This window comes from Carcharhinus amblyrhynchos, chromosome 6, assembly GCF_965287045.1.
Source record: "Carcharhinus amblyrhynchos chromosome 6, sCarAmb.v2.hapA, whole genome shotgun sequence".
Lineage (NCBI taxonomy): Eukaryota > Metazoa > Chordata > Chondrichthyes > Carcharhiniformes > Carcharhinidae > Carcharhinus > Carcharhinus amblyrhynchos.
The window spans coordinates 43,507,558-43,534,523 of record NC_137329.1 but is presented as its reverse complement, the minus strand read 5'-3'; the positions used below and the strand labels follow the sequence as shown (position 1 = coordinate 43,534,523).

At 39.6% G+C, this 26,966-nt stretch overlaps 1 protein-coding gene across 3 annotated transcripts in view; it reads right to left on the bottom strand.

Moving 5' to 3' along the window:
• Positions 1–25,799, bottom strand: part of LOC145343861 (synaptotagmin-7-like) — a 644,682-nt gene extending 618,883 nt beyond the window's left edge. For all 3 annotated transcript variants that reach the window (XM_080190321.1, XM_080190322.1, XM_080190323.1), the window contains exon 1: positions 25,560–25,799. In XM_080190321.1, the coding sequence (XP_080046447.1) occupies positions 25,560–25,581 (22 nt within the window). In that variant the 5' untranslated portion in view covers positions 25,582–25,799. The remainder of the gene's footprint in view (positions 1–25,559) is intronic.
• Between the last annotated feature and the right edge of the window lie 1,167 nt (positions 25,800–26,966).

Here is a 26,966-nt window from a genome sequence, read left to right as displayed (position 1 = left end):
GGCTGCCTGGGACAACAGACTCTCATCTCTGGTATGTCAGTAAACCTTAATAATTAGCTTTGTCTCCATGCATACTCATGTTTGTAAGCCTTTGCAAAATCAGGTTGGTTTAAAATACAAATTAGCTGGCAGTAAATGGTAATCACAATTAATCCCATTAAATTATATTTAACTTATACGTCCTCCATTCACAAAATAGAAAATAATGATGCTTGACTAATTCCTAACATTCCTGTTGGATAATGGAGGTTGAATAGCTGACAGATCCCTGACTTAATGTCCACCTGGGTTTGCAGAAGAAAAATAGGAAGAATTAGTGAACTGGCAAAAAGCTGGCAAATAATTCAGAGCAAAAAAAACCCATCAATCAACTCTTTTCTCCTTAGACACAATCAGAATGTGCCTTTCATAACTGAATAAAACCATCAACTGTAGGATTTAAAATAGCAACTGCAGAAGACTCTCACTCTTGGTAGATCAGAAAATCCAAGGATTAGCTTAATTTCCTTCCCAAAATCAGACTGTGCTGTCACCAACACTCGGATGGACAGGCTGTCTACTACCACTTGCTGAGCAATGGATTATAAGGCCTGGCACTAAGTTTGCACAATCTTTTGGAAATAATTAACCTCGAGAAGAAAAGGAATTAAAAGTTACTTGATTTACATGGCCATAAATTACACAATTTGCATTCTGTAATTCCCAATCAAGAGTTAGCGAACTAAAATAATGGCCAAAATCTTATCAATTAATAAATATAAAGTCCTGCAATTTGAAATATAATCAATCTCGTATCCAATGCATAGATTTTTGGCTGTATTCTGAGCACCTTTTTCCTTTGTTCATACTTAGTCAAAAGGCACAGAGCAAATAACTTAATGAACAATAAGGGATAGCCCATCTCCCCTACGTCTCTATCTTAACTTAGAAACTCTGTCTTCTTACAGACTATCTGAATTCATAGTTTCTGGAGAATGTAAATTTCTGCTGTTTAGTAACAGTCATCAGATATAAGGCTACAGTTCCAATTTATTTGCAAAGCAGCAAATGCAACATAAGAACACCCTCAACTAATCTTTCCTTATGACAAATATTTTCTTGACACAGAATCTTCCTAGTGATTGAAACAAAATTAGTAAAGTTAGGTAATTCTGATAACACAGCTCTTAACAATAGAGGTACTTCACATGTCAAGGTGCAGTGTATTTCAACATTAGGCTTCCATGAACTAGCAATAATCTTTTCTTTGTCACAGTAACTAGGAGGCAAATGGCACACATAATTAATTATATACAAAATGCCTCAAACTTCTGGTAAGGGCAAATGCACAGCTAAACACTGAAGTTGTGAAGATACTATCGCTTCTTGACCTCTTGGCTGAGATCAAACATTAGATCAAGCCCAAGATTAGATGCAATGCCTTTTCTTGTAAGCTTGGGTCTTGTATGCCTCTCCTCTGCAGACCATTAATTGTATTCAATTTGAATTGATCTTTGATGCAAGCAAGGAGATGGATTAAGGAAAACCTCAGCAGGTCTGACAGCATCAGTGGAGAGAGAATAGGGCCAACATTTTGAGGCAGGTTTGATGAGATTTTCCAGTATTTTCTGGTTTTGCTTCAGATTCCAGCATTGAGATGGATAAAGGGCTTGCCTTGGCCATTCTATCAAAGCCAAGCGTAGAGTAAACTTAAAAAGTTACTGTTGAACATGTGAAGGTTTAATGTTAACTTTGTGAAAATATCATTGAGCTGTCTGGATTTATGAACAAAATGATCTGAACAGTGCAAAAATGCTACATTTATACCACTGACTTGAAGAAAACTCTCCATAGAAATGGACAAGTTCCAAGTTTACTTTTAATAATGTACAGTTTTTTTTGTAATAACTATATTGTTTGCCTCTTTTTAAAGTAACTATGGCATACTTCCAGCAGCAGATGTTTATCACTATTAGCCAATGTTATAAAACACTTGACATTTAACTGCCTTTGGTATGAAGTATCATTGCTTAATTGTTGCTGGGAAGTTATTTAAAAAAATTATAAATTATATTTGAAGTTTGTTTTTTAATTATTTTCTCTGCTTAAGTTACATTTCCCATTTCAAATCTCTTTTTACATCTAACTTGACATTGACTTCACCCACTATAATTTACACTTCCTTCTCAATCTTTGTGCTGCTAACTTCACAATCACTCAAGCTGATTTGTTAAGGAGATACACAGTTGTTTGATCTGTCAACTCAAATTGCAGTTGCACAACTTGCCTTTATGTGACATGTTCAGTTCACACATTCAGCAAATTCCCACATTAAAAAATGTTGAAGTCTAAATGGGAAAGGGCAAGTCGACCTAACAGCAAATGCCTTTAGATTCATGCTTAAAGCACATTATGCACTGTTGAAAGGGCAGTTTCAGCTGTGGTGCACCAAACAGATTCTCAATTTGATAGCAGAATTTTCAGCTTCTCTATTCTACCATAACAACATTTAATGGAAGGCTTCAAAAATTGAGAAAATAAAATATATTAGCTACCTGTTGTACCTGTGCTGCAAGTAAGTGTGCAGATACAGCGGGCAGTGAAGGAGGCAAATGGTATTTTGGTCTTCATAGGATTTGAGTGTAGGGATGTTTTGCTGCAATTTTATAGGGCGCTGGTGAAGCCACATCTGGAGTATTGTGTGCAGTTTAGATGTACTTGTCTGAAGAAGGATGTCCTTGCTATAGTTGGAGTACAGCGAAGGTTTAGCAGGCTGATTCCCTAGATGGTAGATCTGTCATATGAGGACAGACTAAGTCAGCTAGGATTATATTAATTGGAGTTTTGAAGAGTGAGGGGGGATCATGTAGAAATGTCTAAAATTCTAACAGGGTTAGTCAGGGTATATTCAAAAAAGATGGTCCCAGTGATGAGAACTAGGGGTTATAGTTTGACGATAAGAGGTAAACCTTTTAGAAATGAGGTGAGGAAAAATTTCTTCACCAGAGGATGTTAAATGTGTGGAATTCATTACTACAGAAAATAACTGAGGCCAAAACATTGTGTGATTTCAAGAAAAAACTAGATATAGCTCTTGGGGCTCAAGGGATCAAGGGATTGAGAGGAGAGGTGGAGCAGGCTTGAAGGGCCAGATAGCCTACTCTTGTTTCTAGTCTCTATGTTTACTGCAAGCTTGATGATCCCTTTTTGTTTCAATGCAGCTCAAACCTTGCATCAAACACCAGCTGCCATCTGGCTCTCTCTGAGAGATGTAGAGATTTTCTGCAACAAATCAGTATGGTGTTTGCCTGTTTTTAAAATAACTATGGTATGCTTCCAGAAACAGCTCCAAATATATGAGTGAGAAAGGAATAAACTTACATTTTTAAAACACCAATCACATCCTAAGAATGACCCAAAGGCCTTCACAGCTAATAAACTACCTTTGAAATGAAGTCATTGTTGTAATGTTGGGAAACATGGCAAAAAATTTTCACACATGAAGGTCCTACAGTGATGAGAAAAATGACCAGTTACTCTCCTAGAATAGTTGAGAGATAAATATTTGCTAGAGCACCAGAAGAACTCCAGTGGACCTTTTGGGCAGGCTTTTATTGCTTGTCCTGAAACCATAAAATCCTGTCTAATGTCAACGGACCTCTTCATTGTTTGCCCCTCGCTCCTGTGGTAGGCGGGACATTAAAATTCCGGCCTTTGTGTCTATCTAAGGGACTGGGCCTCTAACATCTCACCTAAAGATAGCATTTCTAGTGGTGTAGTACTCTCATTATTGCACTCCATGTCAGTGGGCTTTAATTCTAGAGTGGCATTAGTAACATCTATCTTTGGAATCAAAGCACTTTCATTTGGAAGGAAAAAATGCAATCAATATGTATAAGCTCTCAAAAAGGGCCAGTGCTTTCCTTTCCCACACATCTTTTTTATGTCAAATGAGGAAGACCACACCTAAAGTTAAACAACAAAAACTTTTCAGATTTAATTCTATATTCCACCTTTTTTTTTTGAAAGCTGTGATACTCAAGAACATGGACAGGTAGACCATGATACAACACCAAAAACTTTGCTCCATTTCCTTGAAAGGTGCTAACTGTAGAATACTGGGTTTAAAATTGAAAAAGTAGAGACGTGTCTTTGAGGTAGTTTATTCCATGTCAAGGTATGTTATTGAGAACAGTACAAATAAAAGGAGATTATTTGTTCAACCAATCTCAGCCAAAATGGTGTCCAATATTGAAAGATTATAATAGTATCACATTAATAAAAGAAATGCTCTTTGAATAATCTGTTCATTAAGATTATGAAGATAAGGACAGAAAAGGAGATTATATCCATGTAGGTCATCCTTCTTTGTATGGAAATCTAAGTTCCCCACCATCGACTGCCTCATCTTTCAGTCATAAATTCTCAAACCAGCAGAGTATCAGATGCTATAAAAGAAACTTTACTGTTTCTGAATGTGTATACTTATGGCTATTCATATGACAGTTCACAATTATGATTAGGTGTTTAGACTTAGCAGTGTGGAGTTAGAAGGATTATGTAATTAATAAGCAGAACCTAGTCAATGAGCAGCTTGCCTTTATATGGCATGTTTAATATACTAAAGCTTCCAGGCTTTTCCAAATAGCATTAACAAAATGTAATACTGAGTCACATAAGTAAATAATATGGGCTGGTGCCTAAGGAGCTTGGTCAAAGAGGTAGGTTTTAAGAAGCGTCTTAAATGCGGAGTTAGCGAGGTTTAAAGAGGGTCCAGGCAGCTGAAGGCAGGGGTGGCAGAGGGAAAGGAGACACAAATGGCAGAACAATTAAAATGGAGATGCCTAAGAGGTCAAAATTCAAGAACAGCTAGGATTTTAGTTGGAAGACTGGAGAAGGTTAAGGAGACAGTGAAGACAGAGGAATTTCAAAACAAGGATGAATGTTTTTATATTGAGATTGGGCCTGGAACCTACTGTAGATCAGTGATCTGGGAATGGGTGGAACAGGGTCTGTGCAAGTCAAGACATGGGAACAGTTTTGGATGAATTCAAGTTTATGCAGTGTGGCAGACACAAAACCAGCATTGGAATAGTCAAGTCTAGACTTAACAGAAAGGACGATAAAGGGTTTTGGCAGATTAACTGAGGCAGCTGTGGAAGTGGGCAATATTAGATATGGGATTAAATGGCCTTCGTGATAAAACAGAGGTGCAGTCAGAGGCTTATTTCAGCATTAAACAAAAGGCCAAGTCTACAAGTGGTAAGGTTCAGCCTCAGGCACTTGTTGGGAAAAGGATAGAGTTGGTGACAAACCAGGCTGTGTTCATGGAATTTGTTGTAAATGTTAAGAAGACCCAAGCAAAGATCCTGAGAAATTATAAAAAGAACATGTCTTAGCCAGAGGTGATAGGCTAATTATAATAAAAAGAATCAAGTAAATATTGTAAAGCTGCAACTCTAATCATCTGATGTGAGACTTTGATGGTTTCCCCTGAAGGAGATAATTGATTTGTGAGCCTAATTAGGCTAATCAAAGGACAACAGCATTTTATAAAAAGAACATGATGTGGGGAAAGAGAATAAAACATAAAATGGAAAAAAAGAACATCTTCCACATGCGCAAGTTGAAAACAGAAGATGGTTAAATGACAGAAGATGAATTCAAAGGAAAATGAGATATAATGAGAGAAATTTCAACCTTTTTTCTTCAAGGCTCCTGAGCCTGTTTTCCAAGCTTTCCCTTCTACATGTCAATCAGACAAACTTCTTTATGTCTTTAGTGTCCAATTGTCCCTACCACATCCCTTGATCCCCTATTGGAACATCACGCTGTTTGGATGATTTGCATTGATGTCTTCTCCCAAGAAGATTGGCTACGGGTGCTGCTATATTTGCTAGTTTTTCTTCTTCTAGAGCTGAGCAGATTTAAGGTGATTGACAAAAGAATTAGAAATGACATGAGGAAACTTTTTTGAAACACAGCGAGTTGTTTGATCTAAAATGCACTGGCTGAAAGGATAGTGTATGCAGATTCAACAGTACTCAATTCTCCTTTTGAATCTTAAGTACTTGAAAGGAAAGAAATTACAGGGCTATGGGAAAAGAAGAGGATTAATTGATAACTCTACCAGAAAGAATTGACACAGGCATAGTGTGACTAATGGCCTCCTTCTATGCAGTAAGTAGCCTTCTATGAAAACTAACTCAATTTGAAATTTCCCTGAAGATTGGCTATTTACAATTCCTTTGCCAAGATAATAACGACAGGCATATTAAAAAAATTCTGGAACTTTAATGCAATCTATTTCAATCATAATATGATCGAATAGAGACAATGCAGATTTACGAAAGAGACAATGGATTTGACAAAACCATGCTGAGTGTTTTTGTGGATGGACAAGGGGGAGGAAAGCATTGAATGAAGCACATTTGAATTTTCAAAAAAATATGTGACAGGGTGTTGCACAAAAAGCTATTACACAAAATTAGGGCTTGGGATTGGGGTAATAGATTGACATTGATAAGGACTTGGTTAATGGACAGAAAACAAATCGACATGGGGTACTGCAAGGGTCAGTGCTTGGGCTTCAACTATTTGCAATCTGTATTAATGACTTACAAGAGGGGACAAGTGTAATATGATTATGATCAGTGAAAATGCAAAATTAGGTGAGAAAATAAATGAAGAATTTAAGGAGGCTGTAAAAGGATTTAGACAGATTAACTGAATGGCAAAGAATTTGGCAGGTATAATTTCTTCATATTACATTCTAAGTTATCCACTTAGGTTAGGAAAATATAAAAGAAGAATTTATTTAAATGATGAGAGTTTGGTATTGCAAAGGATCTGGGTGCGCTTATATATGAATCATAAAAGTCAACAAGCAATTAGAGAAGTAAATGGTATATTAGTCATTATTACAAAGGGATTGGCATACAAGAATAAAGAAGTCTTGCTTAATTATTTGGCATCTTGGTAAGGGCACACCTGGAGTGCTGTGTACAATTTAGTACAGTCATAAAATATATAATTATAAATTTAGTTTTTAAAATGTAAAAGCTATTTAAAAGAGATTGTTTAACAAGTAGGAATTAAATTATTTTCCAAACGTCGCTGGATCCTGGGGAAGTGCCGGAAGATTGGAAAACGGCTAATGTTACGCCATTGTTTAAGAAGGGTGGCAGGCAAAAGGCGGGGAATTATAGACTGGTTAGTTTAACGTCTGTTGTAGGAAAAATGTTGGAATCCGTCATCAAGGAGAAAATAGCGAGGTATCTTGAGGAGAATTGTTTGGTAGAGCAGATGCAGCACGGTTTCGTTAAGGGAAAGTCGTGTCTGATGAATTTATTGGAGTTCTATGAGGATGTGTCTAGGGCGGTGGATAGGGGAGAGCCGGTGGATGTGGTGTTTCTTGATTTTCAGAAGGCGTTTGACAAGGTGCCTCACAAGAGGTTATTACAGAAGGTCAGGGGGCATGGAGTTGGGGGTAGGGTGTTAGCGTGGATAGGGGATTGGCTGTCAAATAGGAGGCAGAGAGTGGGGGTCAATGGGTGCTATTCGGATTGGCGGTTGGTGACTAGTGGAGTGCCCCAGGGGTTGGTGCTGGGGCCTCAGCTATTTACCATTTATACAGACGATCTGGAGGAGGGAACCGAGTGTATGGTGTCGAAATTTGCTGATGACACCAAGATTGGTGGAATGGCAAATTGTGCGGAGGGTGTGGAGAGTCTGCAGAAGGATCTAGATAGGCTGGGCGAATGGGCCAGGAACTGGCAAATGGAATTTATGTTGGCAAATGTGAGGTTGTCCACTTTGGTAGGAATAATGGTAGAAAGGACTATTACTTACTTGGCGAAAAACTGCAGCAGGCGACGGTGCAGAGGGACCTCGGGGTCCTTGTGCATGAGTCACAAAAACCCAGCCTGCAGGTGCAGCAGGTGGTCAAGAAGGCAAATGGGATGCTGGCCTTCGTAGCGAGGGGGATTGAATATAAAAGTAGGGAGGTCTTGCTGCAGCTGTATAGGGCACTGGTGAGGCCGCAGCTGGAGTACTGTGTGCAGTTTTGGTCACCGCACTTACGCAAGGATATTTTGGCCTTGGAGGGAGTGCAGAGGAGGTTTACTAGGCTGATTCCGGAGTTGAGGGGGTTGAACTATGAGGAGAGGCTGAATAAACTAGGCCTGTACTCGTTAGAGTTTAGAAGAATGAGGGGAGATCTCACTGAGACGTATAAGATGTTGAATGGGATGGATAGGACAGAGGTGGAGAGGTTCTTCCCGCTCAGAAAGGACAGTAGGACTAGAGGGCACAGCCTCAAGATAAAGGGGGGGCGGTTTAGAACGAGTTGAGGAGGAACTTCTTCACTCAAAGGGTGGTGAATCTCTGGAATTCTCTGCCTGTTGAAGTGGTGGAGGCTGCCTCGCTCAATATTTTTAAGATGCGGGTTGATAGGTTTTTGATAGGCAAGGGGATTAAGGGTTATGGGGAGAGGGCGGGAATGTGGAACTGAGCCACGACAGATCAGCCATGATCTTATTGAATGGCGGGGCAGGCTCGAGGGGCTAGATGGCCTACTCCTGCTCCTATTTCTTATGTTCTTAAATGGTATTATTTAATTTGTTTTGGGGTGCATCAAAGGTTTATTAGACTGTTTTCTATAATCAGCATATTATCCTCAGGGGAGAGTTTGATATTCTCTTGAATTTAGAAAAATGTAGTGATTTCAATAAGTCATTTAAAATTCTTAAGGAAGTTAATAGGGTAGATGCTGAGAGGATGCTTCTCTTGACTAAAGAGGCTAGAATGATTTCAGAATAAAGGGATCTGGCATTAGGGCAAAGATGGAGAACACCTCTGTCGAATTCTACCCCAGAGCTCTGTGAATGTCTTGCAAGAATATTCAAGTCAGAGAGCAACAGATTTTTGGGTACTGATGGAGTCAAAAGGACACGGGGATAGTACGGAAAAGTTCAGCTAAGGTAAATCAACCAGGATTTATTAAATGACACATCAGTCTTGAGGGGCCACATGGCCTATTTCTGCTCTTATTCCTTCATGCCATCTCTATTTTCCAGCAGCTTATGATATTCCAAGAAATTGAATATACACATATATATTGCATGATGTGGGGATTCTGTGCTGCAAAAGTGTTTTCCCATATTTTCCTGAACAGGGAGAATCACTGCTCTTGAAAATAATAACTAATGTTCCAACTACTGTTGGGTCCATTCATTCATTTGAACAGACGAGCGGACAGCATTGATACTAGTTTTAAAAATGGTTTTCATTTATTGAGGAAACTTAAAGGTCAACATGACAGGAGCGAAAAGGAAAAACAATCTTGGAGACTGGCTTCTGAGCAAGCCAGTCCCCGTACTGAGCTCGAACACGGATCTCAGAAACAAACTGAAAAAATACACACTAAAACCCAAACTATATTGCAACTCTTATCTTGTTATTGGAAATGTTTTCTGCAGGCTGTCTCCAGCTTAGAAAAACAATCTTTGCAGCTATGGTTATGCTGTTGTTTATCTGCATTGTGTACCCTTCAGAAATGCAGTTAATTTTTAGCTAATCTTCTAGCAGGGTTAATTGCACATAGAGAAACATCTTAAAATGAAGTTTTTGCATAGACTGAAGCAAACAGGGCTAAGCATACATAGAATCTCTCAACTACTATATGTCACTTTTGGCTAAGAATAGCCATATGTTAGTTACAACTAAAACCCTGGTCACAATTTGTACCATCTATCGAACATGTTTTGACAATGGAATGCATGCAGAATATGAAAAGGTTGGGGAATTCCTCTCCCAGAAAAAGTCAAATCTGTCTCACATCACCTATTTGGTTTAAAAAAGAATTCCTACAATTTCTGAAATAGTGCCACATACTAAAATGAGTTATTTGTTTGCGTCACTCTTTCCAATGACAGATGCCAACATTTCGTGGATTTTGGCAGGTATTTGGCAAAAAAATTTGAAATTTATGGTGAAAAATGTCTTGGAAAGAAATGAATGACTTATAAGCATGATGCATATTTTATATCTAAATCAACTGAACATCCTCCCATCTCCTGTTGTTATATGAATGAATGGATGCACATATATCATATGTGGAAACTTCGTTGACTCCACACACCTCCCTTTTAATAGCCATGATTTGAAATTCTCACAACCATACTCCAAGAGAAATAATTGGACACGTCAATCCAGCTTTAGTACTTGATAAGTGACCTTTGAGAGACAAAAAGAGAAACTAGGTAAATAGCCTCCTCTGAATGACATTTCAATGGGAGATCCTTTGCCTGAAATTCTTACATTACATTGTGAAATGATCAATATTTACTTATTGCTACACACAAAAGGTATTTTTAATTGCTTACAATAAATGTCACACAAGGAACAGTTTAAGGGGGAGAACAGGATAAAGGAAAATAACTATAGCGCTCAGCATAGATCTGGAATCTAGACTAACAATTTTTTTCTAAACTTGCAATACAATTACATACATCAGTCATAAATACAATCTCATAGTGCATAACTATCCTCAACCTAAACACAGCTACTTATTTTAAAATTGTGGAAGGCTTTCCAAAGGTAATCGTAGAAAAAATACTGTGACTTGTGGGGGGAGACTAAAACTGAGGTTATAAACAGAAAACAGTCACCAATAAGTCCAAGGAGGAATTCAGGGAAGACTTATTTACCCAGAGAATGGTCACGACTTGGAATTCACTTGACTACCACAATTGCATAGATGCCTTCCGGGGAAGCACAATAAATAGAAGAAGGAGAAAGGAATAGAATGTCATGCCGATAGGGTAAGATAAGAGTGTGGGAGGAGTTTCATGTGGAGCACACATCAACACTGGCAAGAACTAGCTGGGCCACATGGTCGGTTTGTGTACTGCACATTCTATGTAATTGTATAACATGAAAAGTATAATTAGAAGTAACATCCCACTTGCATTCTCTCTGTGAATCATAAAATAGTCATGACACAGAAGTAGCAAATTTGGCTAATCAAGTCCTCACCAGCTCTCTGCAAGAGTAATCCAGCTAGTTGTCAACTGCATCAAAATAAGTACATACAGATGGAGGGCAATGATTGGATGCTTATGTAAACAGTTATAAAGAGACTCTGACACAAGAGTTGAGTGCAGTCAGGAGATATATACCTGTAATGTTTCACTATGAATAAGTCTACCTGCTGGCCTTGGATCCTTCAATTAGCTATCAACAGCATAAAGTAGTCGCACTCCTCTGCCCTTTCACTGTCATCTTTCCTTAATTTTTCCTTAAGTACTGATCTAGCTCCCATTTGAAAACCAAATGCCTCCACCAGAAATTTAGTTATTTTCAGATCCTACACATTTGTACAAAAGTTTCTCATGTTACCTTTGATTCTTTGTCAAACGCCTTAAACATGTCCTTCAGTTCTCTGCCAATGTGAATCAGTTTATCTCAGTCTAGACCCCTTCAGGATTTTGAGCACTTCTATCAAATGTTATCTTCTCTTCACAGGGAGCAGCCCCAGCTTCTCCAATCAATCTGGATAACTAAAATCCCTGTCCTCAGAACCATTCTGGTCAATCTTTTCTGCATCCCCTGTAAAACCTGAATTTTCTTTCTATAAAGTATGGTGCCCATAACTGTGACCAAATCAGTACTTTATAAAGATTTTCTTTAATCAATCAACACTTGACTGTTAATTTTGTCCAAGCATATTGTTCCTAAAAGCTTAATCACCACTTTATACCTTTACTTGAACAAAGACAGTCAGGCAGGGAGACATAGCAGAGTGGTAATGCCACTGAACTGGTCATCCCAGAGGCCCAGGCTAATGCTGTGGGGACACAGCTTCAAATCCCACCATGGCAACTGCTAGAATTTGAATTTAATAATCCTGGAATTAGAAACCAGTCTCAGTAATGGTGACTACGAAACCATCAATTGTCACAAAAACTCACCTGGTTAATAATCTACTTTAGGGAAGGAAATTTGTGGTTGTTATTTTGGCCGGCCTACTTGCGACACCAGTCCCACAGCAACATAGTTGACTCTTAATTGGAAACCAATTCATGATGGGCCAGCAAAACCCACAACTTATAAAAGAATAAATTTTAAGTACAATTTTCCAGTCTTCTAGCATCACCTGTGTTTACAAACATGCGTATCATCACAACTTCCAACACTACTTCCCCCAGCAACCAGGATGTATCTCACCTGGACCTAATGACTTATTCAATTTCCAGCACCTCCTCTATAAATTTCTAGCCCTTCTCATATCCTAACTGTTTCCTATTTGTAATTTTTGCAGTGTAGTCTCCCTTACTAAAAACAGATATCAAATACTCATTTAAACTATGTCCTTTGCCTACATGTATGGGATTCCTTTTCGGTCCACAAGCAACCCACTTAGTCCCTTAGTTACCCACTTCGTCCCTTAGTTACCCACTTCTTTCACTATCTTATTATTTATAAGCCTGCAGAAGACTTTTGGATTTTTAATGATAGCAGCTAGTCTCTTCCTATATTCTTCGCCCCTCGTATTTCCCTTCCCCTCTAAACATTTTATATTCTGCCTGGTTCAATGTACCCGTTTTTCTTGTCTATTGCTCTTATTCTCTATTTATTTTGTTATCTAGGGAGTTGTGGATTTGATTGCTTTGCCTTCTCTCCTGACGGGAAAGTATCTCAACTGTACTTGAATCATCACCTCTTAAAAGACCGTCCAATTTTGATTTCAATTTTGCCTGCTAACCTTTGAATTCATTTTGGCTGGGTTGGAATTCCAGTCCAGATTCTCTGAAATCACGGAACTCAGCCCTCCTTCTATTAAGCACTTTTGTTAGTTTGGATTGCTCATTATTCTTTCCTTTGTTAATATAAATGTTACCATACCATGATCACTCTTCCCCTACTGACAAATAATCCACCTGATGCACTTCATTCCCCAGATCCAGGAAAGCTTACTTCCTCATTGAGATGAAAAATACTGCTCAGGAAAGTCCCCCTGAAAATACTTCAGAAATTCTTCCCATTCTCTGCCCTGTACGCTAGTGTATTAGTCTATATTATAACAAAACCTCCCACATATCAAGCTATCAAGATTAAAACAGGTCTGTAGCATCAGGCCTGATGTTTACTTTGGTGACAATCAAAATTTTAATAGATAGTGAACCAAAGTCTCCATATCACAAGGTAAGAAAGTTATTTAACATGGGCCATTTTGGTAATTTATTCCAGAATTAATACCAACACCATGAAAATCAGGGCCGCACAGTGGTTAGCACTGCTGCCTCACAGGGCCAGAGACCCAAGTTCGATTTCTGGCTTGGGTCACTGCGCAGACTCTGCACGTTCTCCCCATGAATGCATGGGTTTCCTCCGGGTGCTCTGGTTTCCTCCCACAGTCCAAAAGACATGCTGGTTAGGTGTACTGACCATACTAAATTCTCCCGCACTGTACCTGAACAGGCACCTGAGTGTAACAACTAGGGGATTTTCACAGTAACTTCATTGCAGTGTTAATGTAAGCATGTTTGTGACACTAATATATAAAACCACTTGCCTTACATGGAAGCACATTTTTGAACAGTCTTTATTCAAACCTACTTGTATATGTTATGAATCTTTTGCTCTCCTGGGCTGACTTGCATCCTCAACCTTTACAAACCTTAGTTGAACAAAAACTCTTTATCGGACCCTAGCAGTGCTCACCTCCACTCTGGACTCAATGTTCTTCAGCACCTGCTGTTTAAAATTCTCATCCTCATATTTAAGACCCTCAAGGCCTTGGAATTCCTTTCTTAAACCTTTCTGCCTCTCCATTTTTCCCTTCTCCTTGAAAAAAAACTCCTTAAATGCACAATTTTGACCAAATGTGGCAACCCTTCCTATGGCTTTGCATCTATTTTTGTTCTCTGTGTTACAGATGCTATACCAATGCAAGTCAATTCATTTGTACTAAGTGATTTTGTATTGTTCTGATGCTGAGGAAGATAATTGCTTCCTTCCCATCACAATACCTCTTTTGCAAGGAATAACATTGAAACCAATTCACTACAGTAGTTTTCATTTACATACGTTGAGATTTATAAAAGATAATAATCTTATGCCTCTCTTTATAAAAATGCAGTGAGCAATTAATAAAGGCAGAAATTAAACAGAAAATTGCGGAACTCACCACAAGTTGTCAGCATCTGAAATAAAAAGGAAAGCTAAAAATTTGGATAAAGATTTTTTTTAAAGCTCTGGAGAAGCAAATACAATTGAAGAGATTCAGCTGCATTGTAATTTTATCTTGTAACCATCATATGAAATCAGAACTTTTATGCATCAGAGGTGTGTTATGCCAAAAGGAAGTTAAAGTGTATTCACTGTAGAAAGCAACTTGTTCCAGCTTATTCATCCCGAAGAAAACCCATAAACAGTCTGCTACTTAATCAGAAGCTGTAGTATGTTTGTCGTGTTACAGAAAGGGACAACATAGAAAGATGATGTTACCAAAATCAGAGTGAAAGAGGAGTTAGTTGACACACTGGATGGGCTAAAATTTGACAAGAGGGATTTGAAAAGCTGGCTGTACTTTTAGGCAATTAGTCACCATAACAGGATCTTCCTTGTTTGCCAATGGTAGGAAGGTCAAATTGTAGATATACCTGCTGTGCTGTAAGTATTGATTTTATGTGGTCCCTCTGTCAAGAGGGATGGAACAACAAACAAAGTAAGTTAGAAATCAGGTGCCGTAGCCCAGGAAAGTTATGGCAAAGGACAACTGTACTTGTAATTAAATTTATTACAACGGTAGGCGTCACTTAGATGTGCAGTTTTATCACAGCACAATATTGTGATTATGTTCCACACCTATACAGCGATTTTTTAAAATGATATGAAAGGAGTGAAAATGGATGCTGATGATTCCACATCATTTTGTATTCCTATTCTCTCAAAGTTGCTGTCTGTGATCTCATATGTGCAGAATCTGGCCAATTAACTAATCAAATGTAAGGTTTAAATGATCTCACCCCTGTGAGATTTGTCTTCTTGTCACCCGTACACATGCCCCATCCCCCAAAACCACATACTTGACTTTTAACCTTTCATCCTCCCTGCCACATATGACTAATAAATAACACAGTAAAAAGTCTGACAACACCAGGTTTTAGTCCAACCTATTTATTTGATAATATACTCGCAAGCTTTCGAGGGGTTACCCTCTTCGTCAGGTGAATGGAGAGCTTGCTAGTATATTATCAAATAAATAGGTTGGACTAAAACCTGGTGTTGTCAGACTTTTTACTGTGTTTACGCCAGTCCAACGCCGGCATACCCACATCATAATAAATAACACAGCCAGAACAGGCTATTGACATTAGTGAAGATTCATTGATCAGACCAGAAAAGGACATCTTGAATTGTTCATCAGCTAACCCACAGCACACACTATCTTTGAAACTAGCCCTATTTTATATTTGTACAGCTGGTGTTCATGGGCCAATTTACCAGACTATTGGCATATATGTAAACAAGCATTTTGGATCTCTCTTGAGGACATTATGTGGGGTAACTTACAGTTCTATGCCACTGATTCGGAATCAGATCATCACTGCTGGTGTTAAAACATGCACTGTAGAACAGCAAAAGTCAGTAACATGTGATCCCATTATTGTCAATACTGTGATTTTAACTTTAGTTTTCTGAAACTCAAATTAACTCAAACCTCCTGATGCACAATGGAATGAATCCCAACAACGTGCAAGGCATGCATTTTTTTTCCAATACTACCTGAAGATATCTCAATTCCATTTTGTTTTCCTGAGACTATACGGAGCAGTGAAAAGACCAGCTACAGATGGTGGAAATCTAAAGTCAAAACAGAAATTGCTGGAAATAAGCACCTGGTACATTAGCGATTCATAAGATAAAGGACACTTTCAGATCAAGGGGTTCTATTCAAAAGCTCAATTTGGCATTTATTTTGTCAGATGTTAACATTGCCTGAAATTTCATTTTTTTTGAACCAGAGTATTCACTTTCAGACTTAACTTCATCACTCTCACATCTGCCCTGTTGCTTTCTCCTGAATTATTAAAAAAATTGTTTCACGGGTTTCTGGTTTCCATAATCAACATGTACAATTACTGAGTTCTGATTGCATTTGACAACCATTTCAAAGATATAAACAAGTAATTCCACACTTAGCATGTCAGTAAGCATTTGCAAACAGAAAAAAAACAACGGATTATGAAGTTTCTGGTAGGTCCCTTTCAACAGACTGAAATCAATCTAAAGACTGCATTTTCACAATTAGTTGTCTCTCATTACTAGCACTGAATGTCCAAGTATTTTTTGCAATTTTCTATTCTAGATTTCAATCACTGATATCTTCTCACTGAAATCAGATTCACTTTGAGGATTGAAAAAGGAAGGTAACAACAATATTACAAGATTGCTTGAAAGACTATTGTTCCTTTAACCAATTAGATCCTGGTACCATGCCCATTCTATAATTTCTGATTAGTAGAATCACGTTTTATTGAAACATATTTCTGTACTTACAACCACATCAGTTCCCTTACCCTGAGTGTCAGTAACAAGCAGGAAGATAACATTAAGTAATGGATGTATTTATTTTCTATTCGTTAGCCAGTTGTTGGGTTCGAAGGACACACAGAAACCTAACACTGTATGTTCTAACCTTTATCCTTATTGCTATTAAAAAAAAGACTTGTTCAGCTGAGCATTAAGATGCCTGCCACAAGTCACCTGGTCCCAGGGTTGGATGTCGGTCTGTCAGCTTCTGGAATTTCATACTTGATTGTACATACTCCTTGTAATCAGCAAAAGCAGATGATATGCAAATGAAGTAATTCAGAATGGGGGAACTATTACAAAAGAAAAAGATCGAAACTCATTAATGGAAGAGATGCTAAAAAGCTATTTGGCTCTCTCTTTAGGAGGAACAATAGATTCCTGGTTAGGAATACAGAGACTAATGGTTAAGCTGCAATTAACCATTAATAGGCCACATGTCACATGAGTCCAACCTCTGGCTTTTTGGGCAGTTTTAACATTACAGGCTTAAGAGACAGCTGTTTTATCAGCTGGACAGAATTCCAGCAGCTGGATTGGGCAAACAGTCTCAATTCCATAAAGCTCATAGGATTTTAAAAGTTTCTAACCAATGCCTGCAAAGCAGCCTGTATAATTAAGGACCCCATGCACCCCAGACATTCTCTCTTCCATCTTCTTCCTTCGGGAAAAAAATACAAAATTCTGTGGTCACGTACCAACTGACTCAAGAACAGCTTCTTCCCTGCTGCCATCAGACTTCTGAATGAACTTACTTTGCATTAAGTTGATCTTTCTCTACACCCTAGCTATGACTGTAACACTACATTCTGCACTCTCTCATTTCCTTCTCTATGAAAGAGATGTTTTGTCTCTATAGCACGCAAGAAACAATACTTTTCTCTGTATGTTAATACATATGATGATAATAAATCAAATCAAATTAGTCTAAACACAGAAAGCCCAATGAGCAGTGTCGTTCATTTTGTTTAACCAGCCAGAAACTCACAGGAACTGAACCCCACCATGAAGGAAACCTTCTGGACTCTGGAACTCACATGAATTAATATTCATTTTCAATCCTCTTCATACTTTCAAACTTCTTTCTTCTACAGCCCCCACACTTTTACTGTGTGCGTGTTTGTACATGTGCATATGTGGGAAGAGGTGTACACTCCTTTTTCTGAGTTTTCAATGTGCAAAAGAAACTAACTTTAGTCCTAACTCAAGTCTGTGTTGATTATTCGTAAAACTGCATCACAAAAACTGAGGGACTGGGAAAACACACCTCCACCTATTCGTTTAAAAACTAATTTGGCTACCACCTACTTATGGACAGGTGATGAGAGGAAATCAGTTAAGTTTGACTGTCTTTCTCTCTTTCCTGTCCACAACAGCAAAGACACAATGGACCAAGTTATTTGCTGTAACAATTCTGCAATTATGTACCAAACAAAAGGAGTTTTATTTTTCAACTGATATACCTGCTCTGTATTTCAAGTTCCTCACAAGTACAATATACAACTTGCTGGCACTTCAGACTCTGCCTCACATCCCTACATACTGCCCATCCTCACTTAAACTTGATGCAGATAGCATCCAGAACCATGTAAAGTAACAGCTATGCACTGCCTACCCAGTCAAACCTGTTCGCATTCCTAACATTTATACCTATCTGCGGTTAATGTTTCTCTATTTCTTATTCCAAATCCAATCTAAATTTCTCTCTCTCTTTCTCTCTGTCCAGGAAACTGTCTCTGACAGGATTAAAGTGCTCACTGTCTTTCATACAAATAGAAAATCAACTGTTGGTGCCTAATGAGTCTCATCGCAGGAACACTTTTAAGTGAGGTAGGCACTTACCAGTAAATAGGATTTATTTAGTTCATCATTATGGAAGGGTGTTGTTTCACGGAGGCAACCAGTCAACAGCAGCAACAAACCATTGTCTTTTTGGCTGCAATCATAGGTAAAACTATTCCTTCAAAAGGGAAAAGTCCAAGAAGTAATACTGTACAATTGAATGTTTAAGTAGGCTATGTTTAGACAACTCTCTATTGCAATCCCCACTCACATTCACTATTTGAACTTATTTTATTGTTCAGTGCTATTATTCCCACACTATCCTCAACATAACTTCCTATACCCCACCTTCAGCCCTGCACCTGCATTATGCTGACCTTCAAACAGTCACATACCCTCCAAGTGGACTACATTTTCTTTACACTTAACCTTCCCAATGACAAAGTCCTGTCTCATTGTTAGCCCAGCAGCAATGCATCAGTTTTAACTGTGTTTAATGTACAGCATTGATATTTGATCCTTTGAATGTTTTGAGTTGCTGGTAAGTGGGTTATGTTTAGCTGAATGGTATTGACAAAATTGTGAAAAATGTTCTAGTGAAATGCTCTACCATTTGATAGGTATGTTCTTTAGAGCTAGCTAAGTTATCATTGTTCCAGCTGTTCATTGTCTCAAACTGAAGCAGCTAGAAGTCCAGTGAGAAGTCCAAGAAATTGTGCAATGTATACTTGATGACTTCACTCTATGTCTAATGTGAAAAGGTGAAAGATTGTTGGTCAGAGTTCTCAGAACATCTTGTCTGCCTATAGAGACTTTAATAGCAAAGATCTGAAGGGATAAAAGAATAAAAATGAGGACAAAGACAAAAACTCCAAAATCTTGTAGGTGAAAAAGCTGAAAGATATGATTTGTTTGGGAGACCGCTGTGCACATTTATTGCCACTAGATGGCTCTAGTTCACCTTGAAGGCAAGTGTCCTCATGACATCTAGAGGCAGCATGACAATATTGCAGAAAGTTTCTCTGTCATCGAACTTGTATTTGAAAGAAGAGATAAAAAGTGTTCATTCATAGTTTAAGAAAAAAATGCCAAGTGTAATGTCTCCAAAATCACAATGGCTTTACAAATAAGATTTCATATTCCATGACAAATCCAATGTGCAATTGCTTTCAGATCCGGAAACTGAAGTATTTTTTCTTTTCTTTAATTTCAAATATTTCTGACCTAGAAAAAAAATACTCAACACAACGGAAGCCAATATTCCAGCATTTAAAATGACTCATACTATGGGGTGGTGCTTGAGTATATCGCACGAAGCTCTAACACCCCATCTATTCGGATAGTTTGATAAAAGGTGTACATGATTTGTACTCCACACCCATTAAGATAATGGCCCAGATTTTGCTGTATTGATGACAATGAAACTGTTAGCATCTGCCAATTATTACTCAGACGAAACCAATAGCAACCTTAGGAATCAACATATGAAGAGAACTCAAACTCAAAAGTTGCTGTCACTGATCGTCCACTTCTCTCCAGTCCAATCACAAGAATCCAATGAATAGAGAATCCATGAATTTAGGAGAACTTCCACTCTTACGCGGTTGCTCTTGCAACAGTGAAAATCCTTGTTCGCTTGGTGACAATAATTAAACTTTTAAGCAGTACAATAAGTTCATAAAGACTGCTAAACACTGTGGCCCTGAAACAAACTTTGTCTGTGGAATGTCAGATTTCTCCACAATGATAAATATTTCACGTTTTTTTAAAAGTTAAGTTTATCTTTTAGGGCGCATGTTAATACAAATCAACCATTTATTTTGCCACTTGAAATTTTAAATTTAAAGCCTTAAATTAAAAGTGAAGGATGTTGAGTGCTTTTAAATTCCTGATTTGCTGTGCATGCATATTTCAAATGTTAAAGGCCCCTTACCTGTTTGTTGGCATCACTTCTGCAGTATGCCAAGAAAGCCCTTTGATTTACTACCAGATTTAAATTGTTGGGAGGTGGGAAAACCACAACAGAGAGATTGTCAAATCTTTGTGATGACTGCAAAATATAGGCCCATGATGTTAGCTACACAATTTGGAAGCAGGAGTTAAGGAACAAGTACTTGATTACAGGTAAGCTACTGAAAATCACAGTGTATTTACATTATAAGATCCATTTCACTGTTGTTGGTATTGTGTAAATCAGATGTTAACAGAAACTCTCTCTAAATTGGAGTGACTCTCCAGACGGTGGGACAAACCACAACTTCATATTGGACCTATATTTATATTATAACTGAAGCATTGGTGCAAATAAACTGGGAGCCATTGAGATCACTTCCATGTGCCTTCTCATAACTGTCTAGCATGGACAAGAGTTTGTGACTTTCTGCAGCATACAGTTGGGAATCATTTCGAAAAGGCATGTCTTCCCAAAGTCATCAATCTCATGTGAAAAATGAACTTGTGCAGGCTGTATAATCATGGGGCTATTATAAGAGTCTGCTCTGCACTCACTTATCTGCACAAGTGCATTTTCATCAAGGGCTGCTACATAGCGAGTACTAGGTGGAATACATGGTCAATTATTCCCTTCATCCCTGATAACATGAAAATCAAGTCATGATCTTGCTGCTAATCTGTAGAGGCCTAGGACTGTATTTGACACCTTTCTGATCTATGCAATTCAATAGCAGTTCGCACCATGCATTAATCAACTATGCCAGAAGAACCCATAATTTTCATGAACAAAACCCAAGCACCAGTATTTTTTTTGCCATTCATTCACAATTGTGTCTCCATAGATATGTTAGCTATGTGCAATTTAATTATAGTAGTCTATATAGTACCTAACATATAATTGAATCCATTGCAATTGTCACATGAATACATATATTAACAGATGGTCTGAGGTTAGTGCAGAAATATTTGGGGTTTGCTAATTCTGCACAGATTGATATATCCAACGGCAAGACTCACGTATAACAATTTACAGCAGCAAACCAATTCACTGCAAGGTGGCCATTCAACCAGTCATTTCCATGCTAGTTCTCTGCAAGAGCAACTAACACAGCCAGCCCCACTCGTTTTTCCTGTAGCTCTGTAACTGATTTCTCTTCAGATAATTATCCAATTCCCTTTCAAAAGCTCCACTTGAATCTGCTTTCACCATCCTCAGGTAATGCATTCCAGACAGTAACCACTTACTGATGCAAAAACAACTTTTTCTCATGTTGCCTCTGGCTCGTTTGCTAATTACTTTAAATCACTGCTGTCTACTCTTCTGTCAATGCAAACAGTTTCTTCCTACCGATATTTGTCTAGCCCCCTCATGGATATTAAATATCTCTGTCAGAGCTCCTCTCAATCTTCTCTTCTCCAAGGAGAACAGTCCCAGCTTCCTCAATCTAGCCACATAAGTGCCTCATCTCTTGACCGTACTCATATTGTTTCCAACCTTCTCCAAGGCCTCAAAAATCAGAAGCCCATTATTTTTCCTGGAGAAGGCAGCTCTAATTACACGCAGCAAGGTGAAGTAGGGTGGCCTTGGGCCATTCACATGCTTCCCTTGGCAGCTACTATTTTTTCCTTCCCTAGTCTCCGCATGCGTCTCCCTTAACACATCATTCTAAAGCTGTGCTTAAAATAGCATCATTACCACATGACTCCTCCTAAACTTATCTTTTACCTCTAATATTGGCAAAGAAATGAAGCAGGAAGATTAAATCTACTGTCGTTAATGCTGCTCTTGGCCCTGTATGTTCTTTTTTGCGGTGTCTTTTGCAACAATGTAGGATGCAGATAATTAAGTCAATTGTAGCAAGTGTGGCTAAACGATTTGGGTGTAAACATTGCAGACTGATCTTTTCTGTTCTATCGAAGTCCGGATCAATATGCTAATTTGTTTTCCCTGTCAAACTGGTGATAGAATTATCCGCACTATGCTTTCTAGATAAATGGGTTAATGTTCAACAAACACCCAGTCTCTCTCTCTCTCTCTCTGTAGGTGATGGTGAAAGCCTTAGAGTATATTATCCAAAGTACAGACATGAAAAAAGCAACACCTGTGCTGCCGCTAAAATAGGCAAACAGCTGAGCAGGCAACAGGAAGGAGGAAATCAAAGTCGATCAAGACTATGTTTTTGATGTTGAAATGAGCCTACTCAAGATTTCGCACCAGTAATGTGACTCAGCAGGTGGTAGAAACCAGTCATACTTAACAAATCGATCTAAGTTAACTTTTAAAACAATAATCTGGAGAAATATATCCCCTGGACACCACATCGCCCAAATTTATATACCCCTCAACTTCAATAGACCCAACTCCCTGTACTAAGACGAGGAACGATAAGAGCGAAATAGGAATGAGGATATTAAAACAAAAGAAAGTGATCAGACATGTCTACCACATGTATGTTTATTCGTATCACTCCCTCCGCAATAAAGGCCAAATAGCCATTTGACCCTGTAACTATTATAGAGGAGTTCTATAAAACACATTTACAGCGATGAGAATAATAAATGCTTTTGGCTGGCACTAGAAAGTGATCAATTTCTCGTTTCTTCCATCCACGTTCAATAGAAGCAGTCAAAGGCAATGACTTGCAATATGTTTACTGCCGCCGCTGAGCGAGTATTATTTCAGGTCATTTCACTCGGCAGATACTGGTCTCCTTGTGTATTCTGTCTATTGTGTGTTTGGCGAGGTGGATTTAAGTTACTCTTCTTGCGGGACTGGTCTTCGCTTTTGAAGGTCAATGCTAGCAGTGTTGGGCCAGATACCACTCCCGTCGCTACTCACTGTACAAAAGGGACTGTCAAAATGTTTGACAACCAGGCGTTTTGACCCTGATCGGCTGCCAAACAAGATTGAATGCGAATCTATGGCAGTAAAGTGCACAGACCCTCTGGGTACCTGTCCTCTCTCCTTGGAGGACGTGTGCTGAATGGAAATCGGACCAAGCCCCAAGAAGATCTCTCCGTACGCCCTTTATCTCCTATTTCAAATCATTAATCTTAGCCAATGCAAACTTAGATGGCCATCAGTTAAATGCCCGAATTATAAAGTGACAGCATTCGCCCTCCCATGTTGTACGTTGTCCCTAATCCCATCCGCTGTACATCTCGTGTTCGCTTGCGAAGACGCAGCGTTCCCTTCCCCACCCAGGCAACCAGAGGAGATGTGCACGACAGAAAATGGAGCACGGATTCCCTGCCGAACACAAACACATCCACCTGCAACACGGTCAGGAGCTCACGCCGCTCGGCGGTGGCACCTCGGATTGAACAGGTGATTTAACAGGGGGCGGGGGAGAGGGGGCCCAGCCTAATCTCCTTCTGCCCCCCCCCCCCCCCGACTTTTCAATTGGGAATAAACCTCCCTCCTTTTATTCAGAGATTAAGGAGCCGGAGAGAGAGACAGAGACAGGTGTGGACGACGCATTTTGAAAACCAGCCTCGGACTGACGCTATCATCCATCTCAAATCCTCGCAATGGTTGGAAACGGAACAAACCTGCTTGGAGAAGTGGCTGCAAGGAGAACACGTTGGATGGAAGGCGCGATTTGTACAGCATGCCTCCGGCGTGTGTGTGTGTCAGCCACTTCACTAATACACCTCGACTTTCCCAACAGTCTACGTTAAACAATTCGAAATCACTGCTTCCAGCGTGCAAAATACACTCTCCCTGAGAATTACACACCAGCCAGCCATCAGAAGCGCTCTCTTTAGATTGGGGGAAGATTAATCGAATGCTGTATAAACACCTATTAGTCTTCAATAGCTTAAGAAAGGTGGTCCAAGGCAGAATCATTGATCATAATGAATATTGGAGGGATTTTAAATGCCATACCCCGTCGATAAATGCAATGTCCGGTGTAGGAGGCTGTACTGTATGCTCTGATCTGCTGGGCATACCAACGAGGGGAATTTGTTTAGATAGGCCAGTATCTGAATATCCAAGTTCTCTTATAGTTACACGTTTCTCCCTCTTAGGGTTGTGATTTCCTCATTCGTACCGTCCAGAATGTCAACATAGAAGATTTACCTGTAAACTTGCAAGCCAAGAATATTTGTTAGGTGGAAGTACAGGTAACCAAAGGTTTACCCGCACAACGCCCGTAAACAATTAGGACTGCTACAAATCCCTTCAGACCAACTTTTCTGACCAATTAGAAGCACAATTAGTGTCAATATCAGAACACTCCCTCTCCGAAATATATAACTTCCTTGTGCTCCTTTCTCGTAAAAATCGAGAAAGATAAAAAAAATCATCTTAAATCTACACCACCTTAGGCGTGTGTGGTGTGACCTAGATGCGAAAGGAGAGAGAAAAAAATAAGTATTGTTCCGGAAGGTGCCACACATGTACTGACCTTGAACATGAAGATGTGGAGGACAGTTCGTGGTAAAAATATGTTAAAAGATGGACTGGGGTGAGAGAGGGGAGTTATTTAACACCTCCACAGAAACGGATTACAAGGAACACTGCAAAGAATCGGTAAGGAAATATCATTACAATACATGTGCACAGAAAAAAAGGTAAAAATTGCAGCCTCGAATCTAATTCAGTAAAGGGATACCTCCGAAACAAAGTGTAACCGCGAAACCTCAACAGCAAAACAAACCTGCTTGAAGCAGGATAGGGAACCGCAAGAGTAATGGGCAGCTGGCAGCAATGAGAAATGGTTTATAAAAAAGTCCAGACACGCGAAAAGCGGCATAAAAACAACAGACAAAAGCATCACATTTGAAGTATTGTCACTGATTTCTCCCTCTAATAACACGAAGTAATAACTGATGGCCCTGACATCTCTTGTCAAGACAAATGCCGAAAGCGCTGTGGTAGCCGTCAATTCAGCCACTCCTGTTGGTGGAGTGGAGGGGTGGGTGGGGGGAGAGGCTGTGTGTATTATAAACTTCCCGAATTATAGCTCACGCAACGTTAGCGGGAAGATTCCCGAGCATCTTTGTACTAAAAAAAAGAGAAAGGCTCTCGGCAGAGCAGGGGGAGACCTGACACACACACACACTCACACACAGCAGACTTTGGAACGCGACAGGTTGACTGAGGAAATAGCTACAGCAACAAAATAATGAAGCAATAAATAAATACAATCCAATTCCATTGTCAACCAGCATGCACAAAATCAAATCAATGCAACCTTTTTTTAAAAAAAAACACACATTTCCTCACACACACACCTTACCTTTTGGAGTGTCCTTGAACATTTTTATATATCTGTGTGAAATTTCTCTCCGGGAGTAAGTGTCCGTGAGAGGGTTTTTCTTCCCCTAAAAAATGTGCAGAAAGCCAGGAATCAGAAAGCGGCGTGTGGCATTTTTTTTGGCTGTTGTTGTGGAGACACAAGAAGAGCGGAGAGGAAGAAGCGGGGCTGTTGAAAGCTCCCTCCTGCACTTTCCCCTCACTCTCTCCTCTCTGGGTCTGTCCGTCTCCTGCTCGCTCCCACGCGCTGACAACACTGCCACACTCCGGCAGCTCACTCGCCAGCCTTCACTGACTCTCCCCGGGAGGAGGAGGAGGAGGAGGGGGGCGCGTGCACGCAGACTGAAGAGGCGCGTGCACGCAGTCAGGAGAGGCGCGCACCCCGGCGCGCGCCACCACCATCACCACCGCGCGCGCGACAAGTGGGATTTTTTTTGGCATTTCCTCTCAGGCAATGAATTCCACCCCTCCTCACCCACCTGTCGCTGCACAGTGGAAATTGAAAGTAGCTCTCCTAAGGTGGTACGTATTTATTCACTCATCAGTCACAAGTAGGCTTGCATTAACAACTGCAGCAAAGTTACTGTGAAAATCCCCTACTCCACACTCCAGCAGAGCCTGTTTGGGTACACTGAGGGAGAATTTAGCACAGCCAATGCAACTGGGGGCATCGTGGCACAGTGGTTAACACTGCTGCCTCACAGCTCCAGAGAATACACAGCAACAGAGACCTGGGTTCAATTCCCAGCTTGGATCACTGTCTCTGGAGTTTGCATGTTCACCCCTGTGCCTGCTTGGGTTTCCTCTGGGTGCTCTGGTTTCCTTCCATAGTCCAAAGTTGTGCAAGTTATATTGATTGGCTATGCTTAGTTGCCCCTTAGTGACAGGGGAATTAGTGGGGTAAATATATAGGGTTATGGGGATAGAGCGTGGCTGGGATTGTTGTTGGTGCAGACTCGATGGGCCAAATGGCCTTCTTCTGCACTGTAGGGTTTCTATGTTTCTATGAACCAACATGTCTTTTGTATTGTGAGGGGAAACTGGAGCACCCGGAGGAAACCCAGGCAGACACGGAAGAATGTGCAGACTCACACAGTGACCCAAGTCAGGAATTGAACCCAGGTCTCTGTTGCTGTGTATTCAATTTATATAATGCCAGCCATGTAGCTCAATTTTCCCTTGTAAATACTTTGTCTTCCTCCACCCAAATTGTTCCCACATGGTAGAATACATTTTTTTAATTCATTTGTTGAACATGGGCATCACTGGCTGGCCAGCATTTATTGCCCATCCCTAGTTGCCCGAAGGCAGTTGAAAGTCAACCACATTGCTGTGGCTCTAGATTCACATATAGGCCAGACCAGTTAAGGACGGCAGGTTTCATTTCCTA